The 13,949-nt window shown below is 43.2% G+C and overlaps 2 protein-coding genes across 4 annotated transcripts in view; both read left to right on the plus strand.

Annotated features, from left to right (window-relative positions):
* POGLUT1 (protein O-glucosyltransferase 1) overlaps positions 1–7,347 on the plus strand; it is a gene marked incomplete in the record, with an annotated part of 33,486 nt that extends 26,139 nt beyond the window's left edge. Inside the window, 4 exon segments of the mRNA XM_014583859.2 lie at positions 939–997; positions 3,400–3,567; positions 5,308–5,364; positions 5,806–7,347. Of these exon segments, the coding sequence (XP_014439345.1) occupies positions 939–997; positions 3,400–3,567; positions 5,308–5,364; positions 5,806–5,962 (441 nt within the window).
* A 5,304-nt stretch (positions 7,348–12,651) lies between these two features.
* TIMMDC1 (translocase of inner mitochondrial membrane domain containing 1) overlaps positions 12,652–13,949 on the plus strand; it is a 28,747-nt gene continuing 27,449 nt past the window's right edge. For all 3 annotated transcript variants that reach the window (XM_006167635.3, XM_014583860.2, XM_027767927.1), the window contains exon 1: positions 12,652–13,045. In XM_006167635.3, coding sequence (XP_006167697.1) covers positions 12,867–13,045 — 179 coding nt within the window. In that variant the 5' untranslated portion in view covers positions 12,652–12,866. The remainder of the gene's footprint in view (positions 13,046–13,949) is intronic.

Below are 13,949 nucleotides of genomic sequence, written 5' to 3' on the forward strand. Positions count from 1 at the left end.
CACCTGCCAGCCCCAGCACATAGGTTATTAGCATCTACTGAGTGAGGCTGCAGAAGCACAGCAAACGAAACTTGTTCCCTTCAACAAGGAGTTTGTCATCTGCTAAGGAGGATGGAATTACTGGGGCTCTCAAACTCACAAGACCCCAGGGTTGGCAAGTGGCATAAAAGAGTGAGCAAGAGTGCTGAGAATTCCAGTTGGTGGCTGCCAAGTGGAAATAGCAGCCCAATTTTTCCTCTTTTATTATTTTCTCCAAGAAAAGTTGGGAATCTGGGTTTTTGTAAGAAATACTCTACTACCTATAAATATTCATAGTGGTTAAAATATTTAATTTTAATACTGCATGACCAACAAAATCTATATGAAGCTTATACCCCTAAACTCACCAGCCAGCACTTGTGACCTTCTTTTGTAATCTCTGAGTTCAAAAGAAGGCAGCATGGCTTCAGGTGAGCTTAAACTAAAAAATCAGACACACCCAGGTTAAAACTCTAGCTCTTTGGGACCAGCAGATAGCATAATGGCTACGTCTCTGGACTCCCATGTAGTCAACCATGGTTTGAGTCCCTTACCTGGTGGCTTAACTCACGCCGGCGCATGTACATGCATGCCCAAGATCCTGAGAGGAGAATGGAGGAGAAGGGATTGCGGTGTGGCCATCCCCCCTGGGATGTGACTTCTTGCTTTCTTTCTCTCTGTCTCTATCTTTCTGGCAAGCGCATGCGCCCTATAGCAAAAACCTCTCCAAAAAAAAAAAAAACTCCAAAAAAAAAAACCTCTAGCTCTTCTATTTAGGGCCATGTAACCTTAAGCAAGTCTCTCAACTCCTCAAAGTGTTGGCTTCCTCCTTTATATAATAAGGATAATGATGCTTGCTGCATAGTGGTCACCAGTGAATGTCTTACTGCCGATACTAATAATTGCCTTCTCACTTAAAGGATACCTTGGGAAAGCCAGCTGCTAAGGACGTCCACCTTGTGGATCACTGCAAATACAAGTAAGACTTCTAAGACTCTTGGCTTTGTTCCATATTGCTTTCGTAGTAACCGCACTTTGGGTGAGAATGTTAATAGAAGGCCCAAGTAGGCTATAGGAAAGTCATTTTACTTCATTTAGTCGGCTTTTACTGAGGGCCCATTTGGAACTGACCTGAGTTCTGCAGAGACTGCAGAGATGAAGGAAATCCAATCTTGCTTACAGAGGCTTTGTGTGCCAGTAATTAACGCAGTGGGATCACCAGTCTCCACACCCACCCACCTAACAGTTGAAGTTAGATGAAATATTAATCAGGTTAATAAATATTGTAATTAAATGCCAGGACTAAGAATTAGATGAACAATAAAACCATGTCTGGGGCAGGGAACCAGCAGTTAGCGTAATGGCCATGTCGCTGGACTCCCACATAGTTGACCGTGGTTCGCGTCCCAGACCCGGTGGCTTAAAACTCACGCCGGGCGCATGTGCGTGCGTGCCCAAGATCCCAAGAGGAGAATGGAGGAGAAGGGATTGCGGTGTGACCATCCCCTCTGGGGGGTGATTTCTCGCTTTCTGTCTCTGTCTGTCTGGCGGTGCGCACGCACCCTATAGCAAAAAAAAACTCTCCAAAAAAAAAAAAAAAACATGTCTGGGGGAGGGCAGTGGAATTCAGAGATGTGATTGTTGGTTACATGCACAGTGGAAACTAAAGGTCAAAGCAACTCTGTCTGGAAACAGGTCTGTATGCATGAGAGAAAAGCCAAGCAGAAAATGTTCTTTTCTAAGATAACTTTTTATGGGGCAGCATTTCTTGAAAATTGCATAGGTTTGTATTGTTTTCCTCTCCTTTTTTTTTTTTTAAGAGATTTTTTTACTATAGGATTCATGCACTGTCCAGAAGGATAGAGAGAGACAGGAAGACAGAAAGTGAGAAATCACCCCCGAGGGGGGATGGCCATACTGCAATCCCTTCTCTTCCATTCTCCTCTTGGGATCTTGGGCACGCACGCACACGTGCCCAGCATGAGTTTTAAGCCACAGAGTCCGAGACTCGAACCGCAGTCAACTATGTGGGAGTCCAGTGACATAACCATTACACCATCTGCTGGTCCCTGTTCTCTCCAGACTTGAGGAGAAGAAAGTGATGTCCAAGGAACAAAGGGATGCCTTTGATCAGACGGGGCACACTAGAGGAAAAGCAAGGCTCTAGGGGCCATGGCTAAGAGATAGCAGGCCTAAACAGCTTGTGAATCTGTCTAGTTTTCCTGCTTTTGATTTGTGATGTATCATTGGTGAACATTTCTGTATTTTCTCCAATACAAGAAACTTCAAAAAGTTGTGGAAAATGGAATTACAATATGAGTTCATTTGGGTGCAAAAATAATTGAAATCTATGTATAATTTTTCTTTCCTTTTTGCTTTTTTTTTTTTTTTAAATAATTTGCTATAAGTCACATGCACTCTGGAGAGAAACTAAAAGTGAAAAAGCATCTTCCATGGAGGATGGTCATGCTACAATCCCTTCCCCTCCATTTCTCCTTTTGGGATCTTGGGCACATGTGTGTGCACACAGACGCGCATGCACACACACGGTGTTTTTGTTTGTTTTTTGTTTTTTGAGAGGTTTTCGCTATAGGGTGTGTGCGCACGCACACACAGAGAGAGAGACATAGAGACAGAAAGCAAGAAATCACCCCCCAGGGGGGATGGTCATGCCGCAATCCCTTCTCCTCCATTCTCCTCTTGGGATCTTGGGCACACACGCACACGCGCCCGGTGTGAGTTTTAAGCTACCGGGTCCGGGACGCGAACCGCAGTTGACTACATGGGAGTCCAGCGACATAGCCATTACGCTAACTGCTGGTTCCCAACACACACAGTGTATTTTTCAAGCCACTGAGTCTGGCACTCGAATCGCACAGTCAGCTATGTTGGATCCAGTTGCTTTAACCACCATGGCACTGGCTGGCCCCTTAGTTTTTTCATAATATACATTTTCCGTGAACTCTTCGAAGACTGCCACATATGCCCCAAACCTACAATAGGCTGTCACTTCCATCTGTATCTTGCATTCTCTTTACCTAGCACCTACTGAGTTGTCAGAAAAGTGACAACACATTTTTGCATAGAAAAAATACATCATGAATTTTCCAATGATGCCATAGCTCCAGACCTTATCTAGCTCTGTCAGGAGACAACATTCTCTTTTTTTCCTTTACCCCAATATTTTCAGAGCAACCTGTAGCCCTAGCCCTGGAGAAACAAGGAATTTATGGAAACCCCACAGAAACATATTCATGTGTCCCTGAAATCTAGAAATGAGAAAGGGAGAGGAATTAAACCAAGAGAAGAGGAGGAAAGAATAAGAAAATAAAGGTCGTATTTAGTAATATAACAAATATGTTTTCTCTTTTTTCCCCTCAGGTACCTGTTTAACTTTCGGGGTGTCGCTGCAAGTTTTCGGTTCAAACACCTCTTCCTGTGTGGTTCCCTCGTTTTCCATGTTGGTGACGAGTGGCTGGAATTCTTCTATCCCCAGCTGAAGCCATGGGTTCACTATATCCCAGTCAAGACCGATCTATCCAATGTCCAGTAAGCAGCTCTTCCCCAGTGCAGCTTCTAAGGACTCTTACAGTCTGCTTCTAAGTCCGGCTTTTTTTTTTTAAATTATTATTTAATTTTATTTGTTCATTCATTTATTTCCATTTGACCAGAGATGACACACACACACACACACACAAAGAGAGAGAGAGAGGGACAGAGACAAACGAAGGCACCATATCCAAAACTCGAACCGTGGTTGGCCATGTGGGAGTGTCCACCACTTTAACCACCACGCCACTTGCTGGTCCCCTAAGTCCAGCTTCTTAAGGCATTCATTCCTGATGATTTTTTCCATTGAAAACTTTGCATTCTCTTACTTGGTTTGCTATATATTGTTGCATTATTATGCAAGTAGACTGTAATTGGAATTTAATTTGAAAAAGTGTTTTAATGCTGGTTTCAAATGTAACATTTAGACAGTATGCATTGAAAAAGAAACTAATTTCTTAAAGACCAAAGATAGGGATATTCAATACTTTAAAAATTTTTATGTTTCTGTATTCATCAGAGTGAGCTCATATGCACATGAGAGAGATGACCATCCTCCACAGGGTCTAGTCACACCATGCTCTCCCCTTCCTCCAGCCCATTAGATCTTGGGCATTCACACATGTACCCAGAATGCTTCAGACTGACCAGACCAGGAACTGGAACCTTGGTTTAGATATGGGTTCTGATTTTTCCTGAGCAGTGCATCACCAAAGTGCCACAGAGCTGACCCAAGATAGTCTGTCTTGTTACATTGTCAAAGGAAGTGTCAGGCACAGCATGGGAATCAATCCTAGTGAAGCTTAGGTCAGTTTCCCCTCATGATGGGAGGAGCTAGAAAGAGGAATGGAGAGGGGCCTGAAGTGTGAGCCCAGTTCCCTTCTTCTGGGGACTGAAACCAGAGTTTAAAGACAGGATGGAAATTTTTTTCCACTCTTAATTTTTATTTATTTATTTATTTAGGAGAGGTTTTTGCCATAGGGCGCACGCGCTCACCAGAAAGACAGAGACAGGGAACCAGCAGTTAGCGTAATGGCTATGTCACTGGACTCCCACGTAGTCGATCGTGGTTCATGTCCCGGACCCAGTGGCTTAAAACTCACGCTGGGCGCGTGTGCATGCGTGCCCAAGATCCCGAGAGGAGGATGGAGGAGAAGGGATTGCGGCGTGACCATCCCCCCTGGGGGGTGATTTCTCGCTTTCTGTCTCTCTGTCTCTCTCTGTCTGTCTGGCGAGCGCACGCGCCCTATAGCAAAAAACCTCTCCCCCAAAAAAAGAAAGACAGAGAGACAAAAAGTGAGAGATCACCCCCCAGAGGGTATGGCCACGCCACAATCTCTTCTCCTCCATTCTCCTCTCGGGATCTTGAGTACGTACTCACACGCCCAGTGTGAGTTTAAGCCACCAGGTCTGAGATTCGAACCGTGGTCAACTACATGGGAGTCTAGTGACATAGCCATTACGCTAACTGCTGGTCCCCACTCTTGATTTTTTTATGTGTATTATTGAGTCTTTTTTTATTTTCACAAGCCCGTCCAGAATCTACAATAAGCCACCTTTATAACCTGTGTATAGCCTTATTTTGTTCCTGTGAGGATCTTGTTATTATTGCTTTTAGGAAATGATCCATATGGTACACATGTCTAGAGACCAACCACAGATTTCAGTCTATAGTCTTTCTAACTTGGTACTAATGATTTTGGTCTACATTTTAGAGTCTAATAATTCTTTTCATTTTAGGGAACTGTTGCAGTTTGTAAAAGCAAATGATGATGTAGCTCGAGAAATCGCTGAAAGGTAAGTTCTGTTCATTTTCCCTTTTCCATTTTACTTTATCATCCCTCTTTTGCCTTAGCAAAAGTTATCTGAACATTGTTGCCATGGCAATATCTATAATCTCATCCTCATTAAACAGAGATAATTCAGAATTAAAACTGTCCTAGAGAAAAAACACATGCACACACATTTGCAAGCTTTATAGAAGTAAACTGAAATCTTTAAGATAAACAAGTACTTTCGGTAAGCGTTGACTGTTTATATTTGTTTTTATGGAAGTAAATGTTAAGTTCTGTTGTTAAGTGCATGTCTGTGGAATCATGACTCTAGGGTTGGTTCTGAGGATTAAACGAGCTAAAATATGTAAAGTGCTCTAAATAGTGTTTAGCCACTCAAATGTAGGACATTATTATTATTTTTAAATTCTGTGCTTTAAAATAATGTTGTTAATCTTGTCTGTAGGGGAAGCCAGTTTATTATGAATCACTTGCAGATGGATGATATCACCTGTTACTGGGAGAGCCTCTTGACGGAATACTCTAAATTCCTGTCTTACAATGTGACGAGAAGGAAGGGCTATGATCAGATCACTCCCAAAATTTTGAAAACTGAACTCTAGTTGTCATCACAGGGACCATGGTCTTCCCTATGGCCACAGATCTCAGATATCACGCTTACCATAAGCGTGGCATCACCTGACTATCTTGTATCAAGCCAAATATCTGGTTTTCCTTTTCATGCTGCACCCAGAGCAACTCTTGAGAAAGAGCCAAAATGTGTCTAATACACGGAGATGAAGCAACTCAACTCTGGCTGAAGAAGGACTAGGAACCATGAGATAATGGATTTGGGACTCGGTTCTACCTTTCATTTCTGAGGACCGATCACAGCATGTGCCTCTGACCATCCACATGCATTACGTCCATCACCGTGAAATTGATTCTGTTTATGTGACGATGCTCTTTGTCCCATTACGTGGAGCAGAAAATTCATCATTTGGAACTTGTACAACTTATCACTGCAGTTCTGAAGTTACTCTAGGCTTGATTTCGGTTGCTTTATTTTAATGTGGAAAACTTTAAGGTTTGCGAAAAATACTTGGATATCATGTCCTGGAGGGTCTAAGGAAGCATTGGCTGTGCCATGTGATGATGTAAAAATTCTGTTTTATAAAAGTGTAAACTTCAATACTCAGGAGGCTTCTATAATGCCACCTAGATAGGGGCCAGTTGTAGAAGTAATTACTGCAATTAGAGTTCATCTTCCCCTTTCGTGCCTTTATGCCCTTCTTTTTGTCTTTGTAAAGGGGAAAAAAAAAAAGACAAAAACCTCTTAATACATTTAGAGAACAACGCTTTTAAAAAAAAAAGAAAAAGAAAGAAACTGTGCATGAAACAGCAACTCTTCCTTACCCTTTGCACATCTTTAATGTTTTTCCTTAAATTCGCAGCAGCAGGCATCATCCATGTTCTCCGTGTCTCACAGGGACCACAAGGAATCTTCATTTGTGAACATATTAGTAATTTGTCTGTAATGGTCAGAATACACATGTGTTCACCAGAGAAAAAGCATCCCACCAACAAGACATGGTCCTGCTGCAACCCTATTTCCTCCATTTCTCTTTCCCATCAGGATTTTGGGTGCACACATGCACACACATATTTTTCAAGCCTTCAGGGACAGAATTCAGACCGTAGTCAGTCATGGCTTCTGATGCACAGTGCGTAACTGCCACAGAGCCAGCCTTGGACATGTCGCTAAGTTGGTAGTTTAGGGCATTCAACTTGAATACTTAATTATAGAGGAGATATCTGTCTTAGCACAAATCCATATTGGATCCTGTCTTGTCTTTGTTCCCTTTTTGAAAAAGACACTCGGGTAGTAGTTTAATCTCTCAGGGTATTCTCCCTACCTAGTCAAAAATGAAAACAGTTTAGATTGAAACCCTGTGGTCTGATGACTTAGAACCTCTTTGTCTCTTAGGCCAACCTCTCTGCAGAGAAATCAACTCTCTTCCTTTGCCTCTTTAGAACTCTTTGGTGTAGAATGGTTTCAAAATTAATAGGTGTGGGACTCAGTCACATGAAATCAGAGATTTTATTTCACTTGTGAGACATATATTTGGTATCTGGCTTTTTTAGCTTCCTTCCAAAAAAAATTTTTTTTTTAAGTTGCCATAACGCATGTGCATTCAGCAGGGAGAAATAAGGAGAGGAAGAAAGCATCTCCCAATGGGGTGTAGTTGTACTACAATCTCTTCTCCAATTCTCCATCCTGTCAGTATTTTGGGATGCACACACAGGCACCTGGCATGTTTTTAAGCTGCTGAGTTGGGAATTGGATTCTGCTCCCTTAACCACCAGGCTGTGAAGCCAGTCCTACAAAATTTTAACTCCAAGGACTTTTTTTCAAAAGATAAGTCAGACCACTGACTTTTTTTTTTTAATATATGTATTTTTACTTATTTATTTTCAATTTGACCATAGAGAAACACACAGAGAAAAAAAGGGAAAGTGAGAAAGCAAGATCCCAGGTCCAGGACTCGAACCGTGGTTGGTCATGTGGGAGTGTCCAGCACCTTAACTATCACACCACCTGCTGACCCCCTTTTTTTTTCCCAAGGACTTTCTTAGAGGAGCTGAACATTCATGAGAAGATCATTGCATGGACAAAGGAGGTATATTTGTTTTTTGAGTACTAGCTATTCACAGGGACTGTGTCCTTAGGTGCTGTAGTCTAGTGACAGGCAGTCCAGATTTATGAGTAGTACTGTGGTTTTTGTCACTATGAGGATCTACTAATATAACTGCAGTTGTGTAGTGGGACAGTAGGGCCAGTGTGCAGGTGCTAAAAGAATTTACCAGAGAGAAACGTGAACATAAGCATGTTTATTATGTTTGTCATTGAGCTCTGGCAAGAACACCCTGAGACTCTAGCGGGTTCACAGGCTCGTGCCTTTTGGTGGGAAGGGTCTACTTCTTACAGTCTCAGTTGTAAGGGAGGGTATGGATAGACTCTGAAAGCTTTGGTCTGAATTTGGGTGGGTGGCTAGTCATTTGTCAGGAACGCAGAGCATCAGCCACAGGTGACTGCTGGAGGTGGCACCAGAACGGGTCCAGAACCTGTTTTCTCTGTTGTAAAAGTTGATCTCAGGGTCTTATTCCTGGGCCCTTAACCTGAACACGTTTGCTTTTGTCCTTACGTTAGGCTCACCTTGGACCCTCTTTATTAACCCTTGCTTTGTCTACATATCAACTCTGCATTTATTACTCTCTTTTTCTTCTCACTAAAATAGGAACACAATTTGCTGTCCATTAGATTAGGAGCTGAGGCTTCATTTTCCTGGGAATGTTTCCCGTTTTGTTTCAAGTTGTAGCTCAGACATCACTTTCTCTCCAAGTCTTTTCTTTCCTTGAGGCAGGTAGGAGCTACCGTAACTTTGCTCATGCTGGTGTTACATGGCATCACACTGCACTGTGGCTACTTGGCTGTTTCACCTACTGCTCTGCGTTTATTTATGAACAGGAATCATGTTTTACTCCTATTGGTGTCTCCACTGTCCAGCACAGTACCACACATGAGGAAATACTGAAGGACTGTGAGTGGATGGGTAAATAGAGACACTGGACTTAACTCCATCCTGTTTACAGATTGACTCGCCAATAGCTTCAAGGGGAATTGAATAAGGCTGTCCGAACTGGATCTATGCAAATACTTACCTGTATTGTGAAGAGTTAATAAGGGAATCTTTGTCTTTAAATCCAGTAAATGTATTCAGGTTTTATACTTGTTTATCTGTTTACCTCAGTGTCAATGGAATGAAGATGGTGTGTAATAGTATGTAAAATGTTATGTTTTTGAAAACAATTTGTATTCCCACAACTTTTGAAGGTTTTTGTTGTCATTAATACGAGTGCAATCCTAACCTCTCCATTTCCTTCTCAAAACGCTAATGGCCATACTTTTCTTTAAGGAAAAAAAATAATTTATTTGAATGAAGCAGAATATTTAAATAATAGAAGTAATGCTTCTCCTTTCTTTGTTTTGGCAGTATCATCTGTGTGATATCAGTGTCCCACGTTATTCTACTGAATCATGTCAGATTTCCCCAATTGTCAAGAACAGATACTGCCGGGAACCAGCAGTTAGCGTAATGGCTATGTAGCTGGACTCCCACGTAGTCGACCACGGTTTGCATCCCGGACTCAGAGGCTTAAAACTCACGCCGGGCGCGTGTGTGTGCGTGCCCAAGATCCCAAGAGGAGAATGGAGGAGAAGGGATTGTGGCGTGACCATCCCCCCTGAGGGGTGATTTCTCGCTTTCTGTCTCTATGTCTCTCTCTGTCTGTCTGGCGAGCACACACGCCCTATAGCGAAAACCTCTCCAAAAAAAAAAAAAAAAACAGATACTGCCTATAGTTTTGTTGTTTTGTTTTTTGATTTACTCATTTTTTTTATTGGAGAGATTTTTGCTTTAGGGTGCGTACGCTCACCAGAAAGACAGAGACAGAGAAACAGAAAGCCAGAAATCACCCCTCAAGAGGGGATGGGCACGCCACAATCCCTTCTCCTCCATTCTCCTCTCGGGATCTTGGGCACACACACACACAAGCCCAGTGTGAATTTAAGCCACTTGATCCGGGACTGGAACTGTGGTCAATTACATGGGAGTCCAGCGACATAGCCATTACACCAACTGCTGGTCCCGCAAAAGAACTTTCTAGAAATGACATGAAGGTATCCTAGAGAATGTAAACAAATTTCATAGAGGTTGGAAGGGTAGACTACCAGGTTCTATCGTTCAGCCTAACAGTTCCAAGAGAAAAAAATGTAACCCCTTCATTTGGGTCAGTTCCAAAGAGTTCTTATATTTTACCCCTAGATGGACTACAAACAAGAGCACACATAAATACACAGAAACCTGTCTTCACATGTATCTAAAGGAAGATGTCTTCTCTTAGGGAAATCTTGCAGCTTCCAGAGGTTATGTAGTGTGGATAGGAAAGAGGGATATAAGAAATGACCCATCAATCTTTAGCAAGTATTTCTTGAGTATCTGCTGTACACAAACAGGAAATAAGGAAACTTTTGACACAAGACCTCTGCCCTGGGGGAGGGGGGCTCTCGGTTGATACAATAAGAGACAGTGTGCGTGGCAGCATGGGCAGAAGGTGATTCAGGCAATATGAACACCCGTCATTCCTAAGGACAATGGATTTGGAGTTTCGAGGAAAGAAAGAAACACCTAGCGGGGACAGATGGAAGACTGTGGAGAAAGGACAGGTAAATGAAGTGGTCCTTGGAAGTTTCAAAATTCATTGTCTCTACCTGTGGAAGCAGTTTATATCATACATAATACAACTAATATTCTGTTATATATTACAACTATATTATACTACATAAGATATTTAGTAAAGTCAGTATTTGGTGAACCTGGGAGAGAAAATACTGACCCCTGAGAGAAAATTCTCTTTGGGGGAAGAAGCCTTTGGGTCCTACGAGAGCAGATCTCAGCAGCAAGGGCTCAGCGTGGGAGGATGGTGGTTCCAGGCCCATGTGGTGATGACTGAAATTCTGCCCTGAGGCAGTTAATTCTGCTGGGAAGTACAGGTCTGAGGATGCAAGAGCTACACGTGAAACAGTACTCCAGCTAAATCCCATAACCACGTTATGGCTTAGAGGAGGGAGAGTGTTTCCCTGAATGGTAGAAGAAGGTAAGTCCTGAGAGTTTGGACAAGTAGGAAATATGGAAAGGTGACAGATAGTTTGAGAAAGCTGACATATAATTGCAGCAACAGCATGAGCAGTCGGGACTGGTCTTTTCTTGAGGTACTAGGTGGCAAAGGAAACCTTACAAAGGAGTCTTACTACTCAAAGGAGAAAGCAGGTGGGCGTTAATAGAAGTTGCCTGTTAATAATGACCTCATTTCTACTGCAGGCTAGTAGATCCTGGAGAAATTTCAGCTGTATATAAGTGATTTTTTTGGGGGTAAATATTTATTTAACTTTATTTATTCATTTTACTTTAATTTGACCAGAGGAGACAGTGAGAAAGCAAGCCACCAGGTCTGTGACCTCAACCGTGGTCAGCCACGTGGGTGTGTCCAGTGCCTTGGCCACCATGCCACCTGCTGTTCCCAAGTGATTCGTTATTATCTGTTCCTCCCACCCAACCCCTTCTTCCCATTTCAAGTTCTCCCTCATCCCACAATGACTCTGGGGTTATTTAAGCATCTAAGGTTTCCTACATGTTGGCTAGACAGACTGCACAGCCACTTTGTTGGACTTTCAGGCTTTGGGGTTTTATCCTGGTACCCACACCTATCTACTGAGATATGCAGCAGCATACTGCCATGAGGGAGGGGTCCTGACATGCCAGACACTATGCTAGGTCCTGGGGATACAAGATGAGTGTATGTAGTCTCTGACCCTAAAGTTAATCCACTGAGACATCAAGAAATAGGACATTACACAACATAACCATTGCTATGAACCTACTCTTATCTTTCAGAGACATCTGTGGGGCTGTCAGTCACTTCTTCGGGCCTCATCTATGGTTTCTAGCTATTAAATTCCAGAATTCTATTTACTGTAGTCTACTAAAGAGTGTAGCAGTTCTGAATTACAACTAGAAAAGGAGTGGCCAAAAAAAAAAGAATGAGAATGGTAACTCGCAAGGATTAAATGACATTCCACAAACCAACCTGAGAATACTCAAAATAAATGCCGGCACTTTGACAACTATACCTGGAAACACGTTAGCAGAGGCTGCAGTAATAGGAAATTATTGCTGGACTATCAACCAACCAAACATCTGGCACAACTCCATAAAGCGCCCTGTCTTCTAAGAAACAGCAGCATATGAGCTAAGGGATGTGAAATCCACCTTGTGATGGCTGCGGCAAAGCTCATTCTTCAGAAGTGCTCGGCGTTCTCGCAGAACCAGCACGGAAGACCCATCCCCAGGGCCTTGGAACTTCCGGAAACCAGAACCCACAGGGTTCGAATGTAGCCCAGACAAACTGGAGGGATGCGGAGGCGGGGGACAGAAAGTGAACGTTTTCACTTTCCATTTTCTTTTTTCATTTCTGTGACTTCTCGCATTTTAAATACACTAAATTACTAAAGCCTGTGCCCTTCTCAAGCACAGATGTGACAAAGGGTGTGCTAGAGATACTCAGAGCCAACTCACTTCCGGGGAGCCGGCCTGGCAATGCAGAGGCCGGTCCTGCCTCCAGCCGGAAGTGTTTTCGGGTCGGGCTCTGCCGCCGCCCCGCCCTCTGTCCTTTACCCCTAAGGGGCGGGACTTCCTGTCTCGTGTTTCCGAGGGCTTCCAGAGGAAGACCCTGGGTTTGGGTAGGGACATGGAGTCCTGGGGCTCAGGTCGGCCCGCGGATTAGCGCTAGCATAGTTCGCGGTTACTGGCTCCCTCGTTCGCGCAGTTATCCTCGCCCTGTCCCGCGAGGCCTGCAGCCGGCCTCGCGGGCCTGAGCGCCCAGGTGTCGGCAGGGGAGAGGAGCAGTATGGAGGTGCCGCCGCCAGCGTCACGGAGCTTCCTCTGCAGGGCACTGAGTCCTTTCCCCCGAGTCCTTGCTGCTGATTCGGAGGCCCTTGCAGAGGATCAGAAGCTGCCTGCCTACGTCCCAAATCCCTATTACCCGGAATCCGGATGGGACCGTCTCCGGGAGCTGTTTGTCAAAGAGTAAAAGTCCCTAAGGTTGGGGTGGGAGACGGGGAACTGCGATGCACACGTTTGTATTCTTTTTAAAATTTATTCATTTATTTATTTTTAATTTGACCAGAGAGAGGGAAAGTGAGAAAGCAAGCCACCAGGTTCAGGATTTGAAACATAGTCAGCCATGTGGGAGTGTCCAGCCCCTTAACCACCACGCCACCTGCTCCCCCCCCCACCACAAGTTTGTATTCTAACATTGCCATTTGGAGTTCTGTTGGTTGAGGGAGTTTTAAATGGTTCAGACTCATTGAAAGAGCTCTTAGAAGTATGTAGGAAATATATAATAGTTTTCATGTAATCAGTCTCCTGACTTACAAATAAGAAGAGTTGGGCCAAACCAGATAGTGACAGAATTGGCCCTGGAACCCATGTCTGCAGGCGTCCACTCCAGTGTTCTTTTTCCTATTTCAGTTGATCCCAAATTTGGTATTTCACTACTGATTTCATTCCCTCGCCAAAAAAAAGAAATGGATATTGCAGAGGGGTAGAGAGAATTGTCAATTTTTAATTTTGCCAAATATGGAATTAGCGATTGTCTCATTTTATAGAAGCAATATTAGCTGGGTTTTAAAATTAAAAGACATTTCAGAATAAATGATAACCCTTATAACTTAATTAATTTCATCTAGTAAGAATTCAGAATATTTCATTCATTCATTTCTTTATTTTATTAGTGACCGGTGAAAAGTGTTCCCTTTCATGGAGTTATTACCATACTACACTGTGTTTTCCAGTAGTTAAAAGTTGCTGAGATGGTTTCCCAGGGATCCAAACCTGTGATTGGCCCTGTGGCACCACCTGGACCATTTAACAGCATAGATTAGTTTTCCCTGAAGTTCAGGCTATTTTTAATATAACTGCATTGTTTGAT

The sequence above is a fragment of the Tupaia chinensis genome, unplaced genomic scaffold (genome assembly GCF_000334495.1).
Source record: "Tupaia chinensis unplaced genomic scaffold, TupChi_1.0 Scaffold144909_1, whole genome shotgun sequence".
In the NCBI taxonomy this organism is placed as follows: Eukaryota; Metazoa; Chordata; class Mammalia; order Scandentia; family Tupaiidae; genus Tupaia; species Tupaia belangeri.